This window comes from Kogia breviceps, chromosome 9 (assembly GCF_026419965.1).
Source record: "Kogia breviceps isolate mKogBre1 chromosome 9, mKogBre1 haplotype 1, whole genome shotgun sequence".
Classification (NCBI taxonomy): domain Eukaryota; kingdom Metazoa; phylum Chordata; class Mammalia; order Artiodactyla; family Physeteridae; genus Kogia; species Kogia breviceps.
In genome coordinates, this window is record NC_081318.1 from 45,772,829 (window position 1) to 45,791,756 (window position 18,928).

General features: G+C 55.3%; 1 protein-coding gene across 3 annotated transcripts in view; it reads right to left on the reverse strand.

The window, feature by feature from the left end:
- The window catches only part of ADCYAP1R1 (ADCYAP receptor type I), a 53,722-nt gene that overhangs the window by 27,175 nt on the left and 7,619 nt on the right, over nt 1-18,928 (reverse strand). For all 3 annotated transcript variants that reach the window (XM_067042393.1, XM_067042392.1, XM_059073682.2), the window contains exons 2-4: nt 15,209-15,347; nt 13,480-13,585; nt 1,816-1,923 (exon numbers count right to left, since the gene is read on the reverse strand). In XM_067042393.1, the coding sequence (XP_066898494.1) occupies nt 1,816-1,923; nt 13,480-13,585; nt 15,209-15,259 (265 nt within the window). In that variant the 5' untranslated portion in view covers nt 15,260-15,347. The remainder of the gene's footprint in view (nt 1-1,815; nt 1,924-13,479; nt 13,586-15,208; nt 15,348-18,928) is intronic.

Consider the following 18,928-nt stretch of genomic DNA (forward strand, 5'->3'; position numbering starts at 1 on the left):
GAGCATGAGATTCAGCCCTAGGAACCAAGAAATAAAATGAAAAAACGCCACCTTCAGCTTTCTAAGTATTTAAGGCAAGTCTCACTAATCCAGCTTTGTGAATGGAGATGCTAAAAAGCCCTGCCTTAATGAACCATTAAGAAGCAGGGGTAAATAACACATTCATTGTGCAGTTGCCAGAGGGAGGCATAGAATCTGAAGGAAAGTTTATCTTAAGAAAATTTTATTTTACTGCTGATTCATTTTACCTTTTTTTGTGGTTGAAAAGAAGTAGTCCTGCCATGGTACCTGACCCAGAGTAGCTGTTCGGTCAACTTTAAATAAACGACTGAACGAAAGGAGTACGTGAGTGGAGGATGTGATTAAGTTGGTTTCTATAGGAATGAATTAGAAACTGGGCTGAATCAGCAGGCTGCCACCTCGCCTGACGTCCCACCATTCATACTGTGCCTCTCGCTTCAGCACTTCCCATCCTGCCCTGGGTCACACCCAGTCCCCACGCTGTCGGGATGGAAGAGTTCAACTGCCACTCTCCTGCTTGGCTGGCTGGAGATTCTGGAGGTGGGAGGTGTGGCTAACAGGCCCCACCCCGGAGGGGAAGTTGGGGGAAGGCGAGGCAGGAGTGAGGTGCAGCTAGACCTTGCCTCCTCTGGTCCTGGGTGAGGAGGCAGAGATGGGGCCCTGGCACCCCGATACAATGCCACTACCTCCCTCGGCCACCTCTTGCAAAAGCTCCTTCTCCTCCAGGTACAGTCTAGGTTGCTGGACTTCCAGGTGTGAAAGACTTTGCCGCTGCCTCTCACACACACACTAGGGACAGCGGCAGGCAGGATTCTGTAGTGAAGTGGAGCTTGGAGACTCTCCGCTTCTGGAAGGACACTGGCTGAAGCCTTAGGCAGGTGAAGGACGAAGCTGAGACCCAGGTCTCAAGGGGCCCAAGCATGGCCGCCCACACGTGTCTCAGACCAGGAGCCCCACCCTCTGTCCTCCTCAAACCAAGGCCCCAACCCAGGGCTCAGCGGTCCACGGGTGGTTCTCAGTACATCACCGGCCTGGAGCCCAGCCCCGCCGTCTCTCCCCGCCCAGCCCAACTCAGCACCCCTCAGCTTGCCACCCTGCTTCCCGTGACACCCCAGGGTTGGGGTAGAGGGCCAGTCTGGCTCCAGGCCCCTCCCAGTGTCAATGTGGACTCATCGGCCACCAACCTTCTTTAGGAGTCCACAAAGCCTCCACCAAAGACAGGAACAGGCCTGGAGAGACCACCAGACTCACATTCGAAGGAGAGACTCCCCAGAACCCCTTCCCCTCAGACCCCTCCCCATGGAGAGGCGGTCACCCAGGCCTCTCTGTGTGAGTGATAACGGTGACAACATCAGCTAACACTCACCACTGACCATTAAGACATGCCCGGTCTCGCTAAGGGACTTCCATCTGCAGCTTCCACCTGGTTCCCCAGTCACCATGCCACATTCCCATTTGACAGACTACAGACTAGGGAATGGGGGACAGAGGGGTGAATGCCCTGCTCAGGGTCCCCAGCTGGGGTAAGTGAGGGAGTCCAAGTTCGAGAGCCCAGCCACAACGACGCACCTCCACGTGGACTTGCCACGTCTGAGGGGGTGCTTCTGTGTCCCTGTGTGCACGGGGGTCCGCGATTTCATCTCCCCGCCAGCACATGAGCTCTGGAATGGGAAATATCTGCCTGCAGGGCGCCCTATGTCTCGGGTGCTTATCTCTCAGAAAAGCCTGAGGTCCGAATAAGGGGAGCAGGCTGGACCCCGAGTGGCCTGAAGAGGCCCCCGGGGGGTGACCCACCTTGGTCTGGGTTGAAGATTCGGAAGAGCTCGGGGCAACTGACGAGGACCATCTCACCCACGTGGGCAGGCTTCCAACATGTGATGTTGTCCCACATCCCAGGGCATCCTGTGAGGAAGGGAACCATGGTGAGAGGGCATTCAGACACCCCCACACACACACACATCACACGCACACGTCACCCTGCATGAGCTCTTCCACGTCCCTAGGCTGCACATCACGGTGGGGTCCCACTTCAGATCGACCTCCTGGGCGGGCCCTCCCTCTCCCTCTCCCTCAGGGGAGGGGCAGGAACCGTCTGGCCCGAGGATGCCGCTCCATGCCCTGCCCCCCCCACCCCCAGTCGCCCACCGCCTTTCAGGGCAGGCCTGGAGCAGGAAGATGACACGGAGCTGAGACCGGAAGAGGAGCACAAATTAGCCAGATGGGGGCTGGGGAGGAGGGGAGAGGCCTGCAAAGCCAAGGCCCCGAACTGTGAAAGGGCTCGGAGCACGAAAAGCCAGGAAGCAGGGAGCACCTCAGAGGTCACTATGGTGGCGAGGCATGGCCGGATCAGGTGAGCGCCGAGAGACGGAGAAGAGCAAGGACAAACTGAGAGCTAGTTAGGAATCGCCAAGACGGGTGACTCGCTGGACACGAGCTTGTGAGGAGGAGGAAGAGGTTGAGATTGACGACCAGATGTTCAGATCTGCGGGGCTCAGTGGACCCTCCGACCCCTGTGCCTGCTCTCCTTCCAGCCCTTGCCAGCCTCTCTGTGGAGTTCTCTGTACTCCCATCACCACCTCCTCACCTCCCCTTCATGCATCACCCCTCGTCTGACTCCGCCCCTCCACTCCACCGAGAGGCTTCTTGCCCTCACTGACCTCTCCGCCCTTACTGAGCGGGCCCCACCCTGCCCACCCCGACTGCATGCAGGGCTCGTGTCTGCCCTGCCCTCGGCCCCTTGCCCCACTGCCCTTAAACGAGACCACCAGGCCCAAGGACTTCAGGACAGAATTACACAGACAACTCCCAACCCTGACTCCTGCACAACATGGGGGCTGCCTTCCACGGATAGGGGCCTGCTGGATATCCCCACCTTGAAAGGCCCAAGACAATCCACACACAGCGTGGCCAAGACTCAACTCAGCATCTCCTGCAAAACCCGATTTCCTGTCTCAGCCCCAGCTAGAACCCTGGAGTCACTCTTGCTTTGTCTCCTTCTCCTTCATGCTCCACAGCCGACTGGTCACCAAGTCCTGCTGGTCTGACCTCCGAATATTTGTGGAATCCATGCCCTACTCTCCATCCTTGCACTCCCACCTAGCTAAGGGCTGACCACCTTTCACTGGGGCCATGGTGACAGCCTCCCCAGTGGTCTCCTCACTCAACCGCACAGAGCTGTGACCGCGAGCTCTTCCAAAGAAAGATCTGGCTGGGTCACACAGCCGCCACCCCCAGCCAGTGGTCCTATCACCTCAGCTCCTTAACGTGCTTCCTAAGGCCTGGCCCTTGCTTCTCACTCTGGCATGTGGGGCGTGGGTGAGGCCCTGGGATGAGAGCTCACCCAGGGAAAGGAAGTGATGTGAGACGAGCATGGAACCCCATGTTTTCCAGGTGGGCAGAGATGTAATCATGACAGGGGGACAAAGGCAGAGAAGGGAGGCAGCAGAGTGGCGTGTCTGACGGCAGAGTACAGACTTTCAGAAAAGGGACCACATCCTGCTGAGCGGTCTATAATAAGGGCTTTGGAGGGCTTCTCTGCCATGTATGGGACAGCCAGCGTTTGTCCCACCCTATAGAACGGCTAGAAGGACTAAGGAGTTCATACGTGTAAAGCTCGCAGAAGAACAGCGGGCTCACTCAATGCACGCCCGTCATTGTTAGTACCATTAATTTCATTATTTCAATTAGGTGTCCCTTGGAATCATTCCCCTAAGAAAGAGAGATGAAACACAGCCCTACCAGGTGAGAAGAAAGGCCAGTGGAGGGCCACTGACAGACACAGAGGAAGCCCGGGCAGGTGTTGGGCAGGCACTGGGCGGGGATGGGAGCCCGGGGAGGGCCTCGTGAGCTCACAGCCTCTCTGTTGGGGTCCATGACTGTCTTTCAGGTCCTGTTTGGACCAGAAGGCGCCCAAAGCTTCCAGGTGCAGAAAACCCTCTCTCTCAGAACTCAGACCTGGCTACTTTAGAATTCACACCCAGTCACATCAGCCTTTAGTATCCTGCTCCCAGATGACTGAGTTTGGGAGACAGAAGCATCATAGAAAGTTCTGAGGGCAACAAACCAGGATGATGAGGATGCTGGGGCCACAGGAAGGGAGATGGGCCCCAGGTCTGTTACTGATGATTCCTGTCCACCCATCACAGCAGGACTCCAACCTGCACGTGGCTGGTTATGGCAACATATCTTGAAAGAGACCTAACAGTACATCTTTGGCCGCCATGGCCCGTGTTGACCGCGGAATGGCCATGGAGCGTGGCCGTGTCTGGCCCATGCCCTGGGAGCCCCGGTCAACAGATGTTCCCTTAAAGTGGAACATTAGGCCCTGGCACGGCCAGCTGCTTCTGCCAGCTGATGTTCCTAAGGCCTAGGACTCGTTATAGAGCGAGCAAACACAGTCACAAGGGCCGAGGGGCAGGGAGGGACACAGGGCTCAGGTGGGGACGGAACAGTGGGGAGGGGCTCCCAGGTTGGAGGTCAGAGGTGTGCAGGCAAGGCAGGGATCCATCCTCTTAACGACTATTCACTGAGCACCTACAATGTGCCAGGGCCCATCAGGCCCAGGGCTACAGAGGTCAAAAAAAACAAATTTGAGAAGTTTGCATTTGAGGGCAGGGGGAGGGAAACAGCAGGGTGTCCCCTCCACACCTGCAGGGCAGCCACAGACTTGAGTTGTTTTCTTTTTTTAAAGTTTATTTATTTATTTATTTTCGGCCGTACTGCGTGGGACGCATGGGGATCAAACCCGTGCCCTCTGCACTGGAAGCGCAGAGTCCCAACTGCTGGACCACCAGGGAGGTCCCAGATCTTCTGCCAAGGGCTCACTGCATGATTCTAGTAAGTCTCCATCCCCTCTGTTCTGATTCAGTTTCCCTCTGTGCACAGCAAGGGCTGGGTGTCTCTGAGGGGACTCCCAACTCTGAGTGATTAGGACTCAGATCGGGATATGCTAGGGCCCAGAAGGACGGCTGGGAGGCTGGGGCTGCCTTCCTTGGCCCCACTCTGCCAGGACAGACATCCTCAAAGGGACATCTGCCAAGGTCCCCTCACCTTTGCCCTGTGGCCTGCCACAGTCTGGAAGCCGTCCTGGTTCCTAGCCTGAGTCCCCTCCACAGCCTAAGGATCCTAGGGGCAATTCCTGTAGCACCAGGGCAGGTATGAAGCCTGAAACTAGAACCCATAACTCCAGGGCCCAATCCCAGTGTCTGGGTTTAGGAGACTAGGAGGATATTGTGATATAATAAGAATTATGCATTTGGCCTTCATCTCAGATTCCTGGCACAGAGCTCCTAAAACTCTGGTAACATCCTGAGTGATGGTGTCAGAGGAGCATCTTTTGTTACTCATAAGCCCCTTTCAGCCATATCTGAGTGTATGCTAATGAAATGACTCTTGGGGGATTGGGGATGATCCCCAGAGGAACCAACTATGTGATTAGTGAATTGGAATTTTCAGCCCCACCTCTCAACCTTGGGGGAGGGGAGAGGGGCGGGAAATCGAGTCAATCACCAATGGCCAATGATTTAATCAATCATGCCTACATAATGGAACATCCATATACCCCTAAACAATGGGATCTGGAGAGCCTCTGTGCTGGTGAACACATCCATGTACCAGGAAGGTGGCGTACTCCAAACTCCACAGAGACAGAAGCTCCCGCACTTGAGATCCTTCTGGACCTCACCCTATGTACCTCTTCATCTGGCTGCTCATCTATATCCTTTATAATATCTTTTATAGTAAACTGGTAAATGTGTTCCCCTGAGTTCAGTGAGTCATTATAGCAAATTATGGAGCCTGAGGAGGAGGCCATGGGAACTCCTGATTTGTAGCCAAGACAGACTGAAGTGTGGGTAACCTGGGGACCCACGCCTTGCAATTGGCATCTGAAATGGGGGAGCAGTCTCCTGAAGCTGACCCTTAACCTGTTGGGTCTGTGCTAACTCCAGGTAGTTAGTGTCAGATTTGAATTAAATTGTAGGGACATGCAGTGGGTAGCCGTAGAAAACTGGAGAATTGTTTGGTATGGAAAACCCACACATTTGGTGTCAGAAATGCTGTGAAATAGTTTTGCTTTATGGGACAATGTCCCCGACCCCAACGGGAGCTTTCAGCCATCCACACACCTCTCTGGCCTGCATCGCTGGGGTCACAGGAGACGCAGGTCACCATCTTGGGGCTTCCCAAGATGCCCTGTGCACATTTCTCCCGTAGGTATCACCTCCTGGCCTGACCCACGCAGGAAGACAGGTGGGGTCTGTCTCCTCTCCTGTTCTGGATGGGGTCTGCTCTGGCCTCAGGAGCCTTGGAGCTGAATCCTCCCAGGAACCTTTTCCAGGGAGATGAGGATGGGATTTGGGCCCCTGAGAGTGCCTTGGGTTTTTCTAACTAAGGACAGCAACTCATTTTCCTTCCACGCCCACAAAACACATCCAGTTCCTCTTTCCCCATCTGTTCCAGACTCCAGTCCCAACAAAGCTTAGTTCTGTTGAGGCTAGAAGATTTCAAGATGCCTTTTCTCCCCCACCCCCCTTCTTCTTTTACCTTTTTTGTGTCTTCTCTTTCCCCCTCCCTTCCCTCTTTTTCACTCATTTATTCAAGAAATATTAAGTGCCTATTACAAGTCAGACACCGGAGAGCAAAACTGGGGTGAATAAACCCCCCTGGTCTGTGCCCGCACAGGGCTTATAGCCTGTGGTCATGGGAATGAGTTTGGATTTAATGCCAAATGCTGAGAAGACCTTGGATGGTGTATTACTTTCCTGTTGCTGCTATAACAAAGCAAACTTGGTGGCTTAAAATGACACAATTTCTTATCTTACAGCTCAGGAGGTCAGAAGTCTCACTGGGCCAAAGTCAAGTTGTCAGCCTTCCTTCTGGAGGCTCTAGAGGAGAATGTGTTTCCTTGTCTTTTCCAGATTCAGGAGGCCACCCACATCCCTTGACCTGTGGCCACTCTCTCCATCTTCCAAGCCAGTAGCATAGCATCCTCAAAGCTCTCTCCTCTGACCCTCCTGCTACCACCTCCTGTCACCTATAAGGACGCTTGTGACTACACCGGATCCACCTGAATAATCCAGGCTACACGCTCCATCTTAACTTAATTATACCTGCCAAGTCCCTTTTGTCATGTAAGGCAATGCATTCACAGGCTTTGGGCATTAGGATGTGGGCATCTTTGGTGGAGGCATTATTCTGCCTCCCACAGATGGGTTGGAAGATGCAGAGTCACATGATCTGATTCAGCTGTGTGGGAAGGTAATATATTTCAAGAGCAGGAAAGCAAACATGGAGACATGTCTGTCAGGATATGGCAGCAGTCCAGAGGAGGGTGGTGGGGCTCGCTTAGGAGCCATGGCAGCCAAGGTAGAAAGGAGTTCTGCGTAGGAGAGTCTGTAGGCAGGACTGACAGGACTTGGTGACACACTGGCTGGACCCAGCCGATAAGTGTGCCAGGGAGCGTTGGTGCCCAGCTATCTCACGTGACTGAGTGCTCACCCATGGGAAATGGGGGGAAAGTGATGAACCGGTCCCACAAACATCCCTCACAGGCTCCATACCCTTTCTCTCTCTCTCTCCCCTCTCAGCAGCATCCCTGGAGGCCGCGTATCGAGGGTGGCAGTGTTGCGAGATGAAAGGAGCCTGGATCTCTGAAGGACCGGGCAGAGTCGAACTCCACCTCCCACCTCTGCTGACCGTGCTGGCTGGTGACGAGTGCAAGCAAGAAATGTTGTGGTGCTAAGTCTCTGAGATGTTAAGGTTCACTTGTTATCGCAGCATGGTCTAGGCTACCGTGACTGATGCACTAAACGGGAGAGAGGGGCCAAGGATGGCACCTGGGTTTGAGTGTCCAGATGGCTGGCTAGGTGAGCCACTCGCCGCAGTGGGGAGGGCTGGATGAGAAGCAAGTGGCGGAGGGAATCGGCAAGCTGGAACTCAAGAGTGTCATCTGGGGTCTGTTTGGTTTGAGATGACGCGAAGAGCCAAGTGAAGCTAGATTTCAAATAGGCAGTTAGACGAATTTCTGGCGTTCAGCGGGGGAGTTGGAACTGGAGGAAGAGAACGGGAAGTGGTTGGCACAGCAATGCTCTGTAGGGCCGTGGACCCGGATGATATGTCCAGTGAGAGGGTGTAGATTTGAGAAGAAAAAAAGAGAAGAGACTAGGGCCTGGCTCCAACAGAAGAGATGCCACCACTCAGAAGAGGAGCCGGCAAAGAAGACTCAGGAGGGGTGGCCAGAAATACAAGGAAAACCAGACGTTGGTGACACAGCAGCAGGAAAGCCTGCTTCAAGGAGGAGGTGGTCAAGTGCAAAGACACGGCTGCGGGGTCGAGAAAGTTCCTGTCCTCTTCTTCCCCGTGCAGAGGAAATCAGAACTGGTCCTCTTCCCTGGGAGAACTCTCCACTCTGACACCCCAAGCCTTCTGATCTACCCCCCCTTGTGCCCCAATTCTACAAGAAGCCTGCCTGTGCCCTCCTGGCTCAGTCTGTCCCGCCGAAAGCCTCTGTGGGACTCGATGGGAGGAATTCAGGCACCGGGGGATCCCCGCTCAGGGGGACAATGGTGGACACACGCTCTGGGGCTGCTCCCACTAAGATGCTGACACACAAACAGCCAAGGAGAGGAAGTGCCTTGTGACAGCAGGAGGGGAAAAGACCACTTGGGCAGGTTGAATGGAGAGAGAACGCAAGAGCCATTAGCCCCGAGTGGAACAAAATAAGGAGCTAATCTCAGGTTGTCATGGTGATGATTCTGTCCAGTTCCACACAGTGTTCAAAACTCGTGAGACCAGGGGCGCCAAGGGGACTCAAACAAAGGCGCAGTCCTCTCTTTGAGAAGCTGCCTGAGGATGCCTGTGTATTGTTAAAACAAGCCCCTCATTTTGGCATGCAATTCACGGGTAAAACACGATTCAATTTACTGAAATTTACTTTATAGCCAATGTTACTGATCCATAAAATGAGGACCAGCTGTGAATTCCCGTGCTGGGGGAGTAGAGGAAGGACTAAAGATGCAGCCCTCCCCTCTGGAACTCAGTGGTTCTCAAGGTGCGGACCCCAGAGAAGGAGCGCCCACTGGGAGCTTGCCAGAGATACAGACACTCAGGCCCCATCAAAGCCACTGAGTCAGAAACTGGGGCTGGGCCCAGTAATCTGGGTTTCAACAAGCCTTCCAGGAGGTTCTGATACAGGCTTAAGTCTGAGAACTACGGACCAAAGAGAAACAGGTCTGCACAGAAACAGAACCCTTTGTCAGATCTGGGGAGCAAGTTCCACAGAGGGAGGGTCCCTACGGACCCCACCCCCTCCCCACGCGGGGGGTCTGTTTGTTCTCAGAGCAGCTGGGAGGCACAGACAAGAAGCTGATCTTGCTCCGAGGATGGGGAGCCTGGGCCCCGCCTTGCAGTGGTTCCCCCGCCCTCCTCCAGGGCTCTCTTCTGGTGAGGGTGGAGCTGGGGGCTAGGGTACACACTCTGCACCCTGGACAGGCCTCAGAGGCTGGGTCAGAATAGCAATGAGCAGGCTTTCTTGTCTCTCCTCCAAGCCACTTCCCTTCTGCCCCTGCCAAGGCCACTTCAGGCCTCCCTCTTCCACCTTCTCCAGAGTATGGGGCGTGGGACCCCCAAGGAGGACCACACCTGACCAGCCCACTTAGACGCAGGGAAGGCCTCCAGACTGATGCAAGCCCACAGTCCCACAAAGAGGACGTGCTGGCAGGACTCACCCTGGGCAGGCAGGCTGGCCGGGCTGAGCCGAGAGAACAAAAGCAGCCAGCCCAGCAGGCAGTGCCTGGGCCCTGTGTGGGTCTGGGGACGCTCCAGAGAGGAGGCGCTGGTTCCCACGCACAGGAGTCCTTTCTGCTTCTCTCTGGGCACAAGAGCACTGCAGCACAGAGGGCCCTCCCTGGCTGGGACAGCAGACCTGGGTCCTGTCCCAGAGCTGGCTCTGGCCCTCGGTGTGACTTGGCCAGCGACGCCCAACTCTGGCCTCAGCCTCTCCGTGCGTCCCATGATACAGCCGGACTTGGTGCTGTCTCAAGTTCTGTTTAGCATTCAGGCGTTTGGAACGAGGGACAAAACCACTAAATATATCACCTCAACAACGGTCCCAATAAACATCTTTAAATCCCACCAGGGATGCTGTGGACAAAACCACTCAGTCAGAAAGCTTGCTTTCACTCTCCACTCTCTTACCTATATTTTCTACCGGCTTCAGCTACCTGCTGAGCTCCGGTGCCCCTCCCTATCATATCTCTGTCCCTCGGCTTCCATTCTGAAGGCCCCTATATGCATTACAGTCCCACGTTCTCTTTGCGGTGGAGGTCCCAGGATCAGTGAGGGATATGGATTTGAGCGGATGCAGGTGCCGTCCTGGGAACCCCTCACCATCCCCCCAACCACACGTACATGTCACAGACACACCTCCCCTCTAACACATCAGTGCCTTCATTCCAATGCACTCACTTTATGGGATTGAAAAGATCATGGGGACATACAAGTTTTATATATATAATATATACATAAAATATATATATACAAGCATTGCTGTGAATACACACTCACAGTCACTGGAACAAGCTGACAGATTTTCTTTTTCAAGTGTGTTTCTGGGACATCGGCTGACCCCTGGCCAGCGTTCTGTGCATGGTGCATGTGCCTGGGACAGAAGGGGCAGGGGAGGCGCAGAGAAGGGGTACAGCAGGAGGGCTGGCCTCTCTCATTTCACCCCATGCACAGATATTAATACCATAATGCTGATTCCTGCTTATAGTCAGATTGGACTCTTGGCTCCCAGCCGGGTTTGCCTGGACGCCGGGGGCTGCTCTCTGGCCCAAGTAGACATAAGCACCCTGGTAGAGGCTATTCTCTGGCCCATCCCAGTGGCTCTCAAATCTGGATGCACTTTAGAATCGTCGGGAGGCTTTTAACACATGCTCTCAACAAGTCCCCCTGTCCAAATGCCAATCACGCTGGTGCGGGGAGGGCCTGGCCATCAGCATCTTTAAATTCTCCCAGAAGCTCTGCAGGCCCCACCCCTGGCTTGGCCCTCACTCCACCCGGGCTGGACACCTAAGATCGCAGCTCGTCATGTGAGTTGAAGGAGCGCATGAGAGCGTGAGGGGATAAGTGAGCGAATGAATGAGCAGGTGCGTGACAGTGAAATTCTTCCACAGGCTTGGCTGGGGTCCTTTGATCAGGTTCAGGTTTGGGGGTGACCGGACTCACAGGGCCCCCGAGGCAGGGCTAGAAGAGGGAGGGCCAGGCGGGGTCCTGGGGAAAGCTGGAGAGATGGCAGCTCAGGGGAAGCCACCACTGCCGTCCCCTCTGACCTCCAACTCCAACGGTGGCAGATGTGCAACACACAGACACCTGCTCCCGGGCCCTCAGCCACACGTCCCTCTAGCCCATCCCCACCGACTCCAATTCGGGGTTCCAGACCGAGGGGCGGACTCACTCCCCTCCCCCACCCGCCTCTCGCTGCTGTGGTTCCCTCAGCCCAGAACGTTCTCCCCAGTCATCCATCTCGCAGCTCTCACCTGCCATCAAGTGCCTACTCCTCCCTAGGGCCTAACTCAGGGGTTCTTAGCCTAGTTTCTCATCAGAATCGCCTGGGGAGCCTCTAAAAATCACGGTGACTACAGTGGAGTGAGGTTCTGGTCTAACCGGTTTGGATTGTGTCTTGGGTACATTTTTCTAAAAGCTCCCTGGTGACTCTGACGTACGGCCAGGTCTGAGGACCAAGGATCTGATGCCACCTTCTCCATGAATCCTTCCCCACAGAGAATTCCTTTCATTGTCCTCTCCTGAGCGTGCCTGGGGGTGAGAGCCCCTCCCGGCAGCACTGGTCTACCCCTCCTGGGGTGGTATCCATCCTTCCATCTGCCTCACTCATGTTCACACCTCTGCCTGGATGCCCCTGTGGGGGAAGGCGGGGGGGGGGGCCTTGTCCTCTCCCTGCCCGGGGATCCACAGGTGCAATTCACCTGCATGCCTGCTGGCCCAGTCCCAGGCCCACATCCCACCTCTACCCACCCCTATGGACGCTTCCTACTTCTCGATCCCAAGTATATCTGAGACCTGCGGAGCAGGAACAATGGCCCCGGGTTGGGAGGGAGGGCACCTGGGTTCCAGGCCCACCTGAGCCTGATAGTCCCCCTTCCCATGGTTCTAAAGAGTCACTGCCCTCCAGGCTCCACATTCCCATCCCCTAGACAAGAGGCCTGGACAAGATATTCTTTGAGTCTCCTGCAACTGTGCACCCATCTAGGCCCCCTGCCTCAGTTTCCCTGGCTGGTGAGGCCTCAAATCCACTTTTGGCCTCAGTCAGAGCTGAGCAAGAGCTCACCTGGAGGGAAAGGCCAGCATGGCTGGGAGTGACTCCATTATCAGTTAATGCTTGCTGAGCTGACTGGCTAGGGAACCCAGCCCAGCAGGACGATTACATTTAACTGGGCTGCAGACTAACCAAGCATTTAAACAGATGGTGCTCAGCAGAGCTCCCTGTAAACGGGGAGGATCGGGGGGGAAAGTGGATCCCTCTAGGGTGGGTGGAGAACCCCACTCTCCAGTGACTGAGGCATGAGAGAATCTGGTGAGTCCTCCAGTGATGCCCCCTATCTCCAAATGCCCAACTTCCCACACAGACCCTCTCCCTGGCCCTGCCGGAGTCAGGAAGCTGAGGGTGCCCTTGCTCTATGGGCCTCAGCGTCCCATCTGCACAGCAGGGGAGTTAGGAGGAAAGGGGTTACACAGGACCACTGGTTCTCAGCTGGGGCCATGCCACTCCCTTGGGACATCTAGAAAAGTGAGGCTTTTGGAACTGTCATTGAGATCAGGGGCTGTTACGGGTATCTAATGGGAGAGCTAAGGCCACTAAATGTCCTGCAGTGCGTGGTACCATCCAGCACAAGGAAGCAGCATCCGGCCCCCCATGCTGGTAGCAGCCCCAGGAGAACAGCAGCACCAGACACGCACAGGACTGGGGTTCCTGCTGCCTTGTTCTCTGCCTTCTGATGCAGTGAGCCGAGGAGATGGGAATGATCCCACACCTCATGCTCTGGGGAGACCAGGTGCTCTCTAGCTCGGCCACCAGCAACAGCTGTGTCCCTTCCACCACCAGGCCCAGGCAGCCTGCTAATGAGCTCTCTGACAGCCACTGCTCAGCCCAGACACCAGCTCTATCCCAGCTCCCATGGGAGTGAAGGTGGCCACGTCCAGTCACCCAGAATAGCCCCTTCCAGAGGGAGGCATCCAGGGCAGGCCATCCCCAAGGAGGGCAACCCCAGTGTCACTGCCTAGAGCAGATCCAGGGCTCCATCACCACAAAGGGCTTTCCTGAAGGACCCAGGGACCTGTACCCTCCACTACTTTCTATAAGTTGGCCAGAGGCTGGGACATCACTTCTAAGGCTGGCCTGGATGTGCCAGGGATGGTGGCCCTCTCCATCACCCTCCTCACCTGGGGAGGAGTCATTCAAGCCCATCAGCTCGTTGGCCCTCTGGATCTTCTCCAGGCACATGGCTTGCTCCTTCTTGAAGATGCAGTCAGAGTGCATGGCGGTAGCCTGCAGGAGGCACAGGGGATAGATGGTGAGAAGGATCAGGGAGGTTCACCTACAAGCCCTGCTACTTAAGCCTCAGGGGCACTGGGGGAAGGGAAGAGACAGAAGCAGGAAGACGACAGTGACAGAGAGATTTCAGAGCCAGCGGGGACCCTGCCTCCACTTCGTCACAGATGCCATGAGGACTCTTCCCCTTCACCAACTCAGTGTGGGACCTGGGCAGATCCCACCCGCTTCCTGGGTCTCAGTTTCCATGTCTTATAGTAACATTAGCAAGCACACACAGAGCACTGTACTAACTGAGTGCATTACTCTGTCATATGCACGCATATATATATCAAGAGTACTACAAAGCAGGCACTATTTTTACCATTTCCCATTCTACAGATGTGAAACTTAAGCACAGAGACATTACGAAACTTGCTCAGGGTCACACAGTGTAGTAGACTGTACAGCCAGGATTCAAACCCATGCAGTCCAGCTCCAGGGACCAACAGGGCTACAAGTGCACTTTAGGGAAGCAAGCAGGGGGTGAGAGAGAGGAGGGGCTGGGAGAGCTCATCCTCTCTCTCCTCTGGGGGCCTGGGAGCTGCAGGTGAAGGACGGTGGTAGCATTCCGTGGGGCTCAGTAGCCACTCACATGTACTCCTGCCCCATGTGACAAAGGAGGGAACTGAGGCTCAGAGAAGTTTAGAAACTCCTGCCCAAGGTCACACAGCTGGTGAGTGGCAGATACTGGATTTAAGTGTAGGACCAAGTAACTTCAAAGCCCACGGATGCTATCACGACAGCTGCATCCTAATGTTGTCACTTCAACTCAAAACTCCAGGGCAGGGCTTCCCTGGTGGCGCAGTGGTTGAGGGTCCGCCTGCTGATGCAGGGGACGCGGGTTCGTGCCCCAGTCCGGGAAGATCCCACGTGCCGCGGAGCAACCTCCAGGGCAGGGATGGTTCCATAAGGGGATGCTGGCGAGTGTGGAGGCGGGCACAAGGCATCCCGAGCTGCCGAGAGCAGTGCTCAGGGATCCAGTCTAGCTCTGACCGTTCACAGATGTGCACGGAAAGGGATGAGCTTGTCTGTGGTCACAGAGTAAGGCAGGGCAGAGGCAGGACTGGCATCCAGGGCTCTGAAGACAGCTGCATCCATGCTGGTCAGAATTCCCAGGTTGAGGGGCAGGGGCCAATGCCTGGGAACCCTGCACCCCATACCTCTTGCTCAGAGACATGAGCAGAGAGCAGCCTTCTGAGCTCTAACCTGCCAGAGACTAGTGAGCTGGGGACCAGGATCACAAGTGCCTTCTGCAGCCTTGACGAGGGCCCCTGCATACAGTTGAGCAGGTTGTGTACTGCACAACTCTAAAGGCTGCCGCATATGTTACTATCATAATAGATTTGTAAATTCTGTAACAATTTCTGGTCAAATTGGTACAGGGTCTTGAGGAAGGGGCACCGTTTTTGGTTCACACAGAAGTGCTGCCTGATGGTCCAGGGGCGTGCTGGCAGAGATACCAGCCATGTGAATTGAGCTTGGCTGATAGCACACAAAAGACACAGGTTATCTGGGGTGGGAGCTCAGGTGAGCCTGGGGCTCCAGCTGGTCATGGAGGGGAGGGTCCTGGGCCCTTACCATAGGCAGCAGAAGCAGGGCAGCCAGGGAGGCCTGTATGACGCTGGCCATGATGCTTCTCAGCCCAGAAGGAGGCTCAGGCCAGTGCTGCCCGCCTCTCACTCACAGCAGCTGCCGCTCAGCCCCAGGTATCTACAGGCTAGAAAGAAAGGAAAGGCATGAATCCTGCGGGTCCAGCAGCATAAGAGGGGCGGCGACAGCCCCCCACCCCTACCTGCAGCAAAGCCTCCAAGGGTAACCCCCCTCCATGCCTTTGTGCTGTTCTTTATTCTTCTATCCCACAAGCATCTGCCGAGTGCCTACTCACTACCAGGCACTGGTGATACAGCAGGGAACATGCTGGCTCGGGCGCCATCGGACTACAAGAATGGTCTGAATGGCTTTCTCCTCTGCAGCAGGTGACTGTGTCCCCAAATCTCCCTCCACAGGAAGAGAGTTTTAGCTGGTACATGCGTGCCCACCTGGAGAGGACACTTCCAGGTCCCTCTTGCTCTCAGGTGCGGGCATATGATGAATTTCCCACCTATGGAAGGTGGGTGACAGTGACACGTGCCACCTATGCACCACCTGTCCCTAAGGCATCGCGTGCTCACCCCTGCTGCTCTTTCCCCCTCCCCGATGCCAGACCCCGGCTGGACAGAGCAGCCAGGACAACACCGAGAGGCGGGGAGCGACACACCAAAAGGAGCCAGGATGACGGAGTACACCCGCGGCGCTGAGCCAGCCTGACGGCCTACCTAGCTTCAGGATGCTACGTGCCCTTCTCTCCAACTCACTCACTCATACAGGGCCGCTTTGTTCCAGCAGCCAAGCCCGGTCCCCAACAAACATAGCCTCCTTTCACTCTGCCTCAGCCCACTTGGCCTCCAGGATAAAGCCTTTACCAATGCAACAGACAAAAAGAGTGACTACTGAGGAGGATATGCCCAGACCTCGAGGACCTATCCCCCAGAGCTCCTGGGGCTCTGAGGCCCGAGTCGCCACTAAGGACCAGAAAGGGCACAGGCAGTCGAGTGACGAGTCTGAGGGAGCCCCAGCACATGCCCAGAGGAAGAGTCCGGTCGGCTTCTAAAACTTATCATTAACACATATTCCCTGCAAGCCAGCAATTCTGCATCTGGGTATCTATCCTAGAGAGATATTTGTGCTTATACAGAAAGAAGCATATGCAAGGATATTCACTGCAACATCATTTAAAATAGCATCAACAGCAAAAAATGCGGCAGCCAACCATCCATCGAGCAGGCACTGTTAATAGGCCCCTGCATAGCTATACACTGAAATACTATACAATAATTAAAATTTTTTGTTACTATTATTATTAAAAAGATTGAGTAGGCCCATGTCAGGGCCACCACTAACCCACAGGTGTCTGGTATAAGCGGCCCATGGTGGCTGCATCCCAACCATGAGTCCTTACACCCCCCCCTCCACCATCAATGGGCAGAGCAGCCAGTACCCTGGGGCCCTTTGTGCCCCCAGTGGCTGCCTCCCACACCTCCCTCCCTCTCTCCTTGCCTCAACAAGCTCCCCTTGGCCTCTCCAAGCTCAATCTGGTGACAAATGAGCACCCGAAAAGGAGAAAGAAAACCAGCCGCAGGAAGGGTCAAGGAAAAGGGGGTCCGTTTTATTTATCCACTGTTCTGCCTTTTTGGCACCCACTTGGAAATACTGAGGGAGGCTTTGGTATCCCCAAGAGATGCTCTGAGAAGCCCAGGGGGTACCATGGGGATGCTGGCCCAGCCTCTCCCCCAGGGGTCAGGAAAGACTGGGCAGGCTGGGGAAGCACTGGTCGCAGCACCTTGGGCACCCCAAGCACAGGCTTCAGCCTCTGTACCCACTCCCAGGACCTTACACACACCTGGTGGCCACAGGCTGCCTCTGGCATGATGTGACACCAGTGGTCCACAGGGGGGTCGGTCATCTCCACTATCCCTGGGGAGGCCGAGGCCCTGTCTGCAGAGAGCTGGTGCTCCCTACCCACCCGGCTGCAAGAGAGGAAGGCCGGGCCCACAGCTTCTCAGCAGATGCTAAAGACTGAGGGCCTAGAGAAGCTACTAAGGCAGAAGGCCTCCGAGACCTGGATTGACTCTCCTGCACATAGGACAATGTCAAGCCAAGGCCTGGTGGGGTCTGGGGTCAGGGAGGCTTCCACCCAGGACAATCCTGGGTGCCCCCAGCACCTCCCTCAACCCTCCTGGCAGGGGCAAAAGCAGCCACAGCCTGTGGCCTGGGCCTGGGCTCTGGCCTCAGCACTTGGCCACAGTCAAGACCTCTGCTTCTGCGGGTCTCAGACTTTTTAGCCGAAAGGAAGGTGACTCACCATCTCAGCTCCCTCCCTGGCCTGCCTCACAGCCAGCTGGGCCCAGACAAAGCCAGAGGAGGGAAATGGGTGCATGGCCTGTGTCTCTAAGTGGACACACGGTGCTCCTTCCTGGAGGCTGTCGCCCTTGTACTCCCAGCAACGTGCCACCAGAAACACATCCCTTGGGAGAGACCTCTGCCCTGGGACACAAAGCAAGCTTCCTGGAGGAAGAGGCCTGGGAAGAGGGAGGAGTGCTCAGGGCCCCCTGAGATGGCAACAGCACTACCCCCTTCCTTCAGGACTGGGTCCCCACAAATGGAGACTCACGGCCTCCTCCCCCGAGCCCTGACCCGGGACGCAAGATGAGCTCTGACCTCTTAACACAGTCCTCACCATGGGCTGCTCAGCATAACCGCTGAGGAGTGTTTAAAAATACCCCTGCCCAACTAAGTTGGAATGCCTTGGGCTGGGGCCTGGGTATCAGCGTTGTTTAAGCCCAACTAAGTCGGAATGCCTTGGGCTGGCTGGGGCCTGGGTATCAGTGTTGTTTAAGCTCTTCAGGGGATTATCATGTATAGACAGGATTATAAAGCCTCCATTTTAACCTTAACTTATTAGAACCAAGAGAGCTGGCCTGGGAGAGCTAGTGGCTTGCCCAGCTGGGGGTGCTCTGGAGGGCGAGCGGGTGGCAGCGGGCAAGCAGAGAAGGAGTTTGTGTTTTGAGGACTGGCGGTCTCTCTCTCTTTCTCTCTCTCTCTAAGACACCACACACACACAGAGAGAAACAGGTCTACAGAGAAGAGCATAAAGACACGTCAACTCCACAGAGAGAGACATTTATCCCCAGGGCACGCACCTGAAGGCATCAATACAAACACCCATGTGTGGAACACACGAAGGTGGAGATTCCTTCAGGGACTGAGACACAACTCCACACACCTTCACAGAAATGCAGAGGCACACTCAGAGCACAGCACAAAGGTATGTGCAGAAGCATCACACAGTGATTTAGATCTTCACATATGTTTATCAGATTATTGATCCATATAATCATACACACACTCAATCTGCAAAGGCATTCAGATATTCAGCGGCAGTTAGATTTATTTGGATTCAGATGTGGTTACAGGTACACACACATATGAGCACGTGCGGAGACAGACAGACAGACACACACACACACACACACACACACGATGTCCAGACTTGCGGGTACACACACATATGAGCATGTGTGGAGACAGACAGACACACACGCACACACACACACACACACACGATACCCAGACTTGCGGGATGCATATCACTGCAGTGGATTAAAAACGAGCTGGAGCAAGCAGAGGCCCCCGCCTAACCATCCCCCACCGGCTCTCTGCTTCGTCACCAGGCTGATCAGACAACGCGGTGAACCAGGA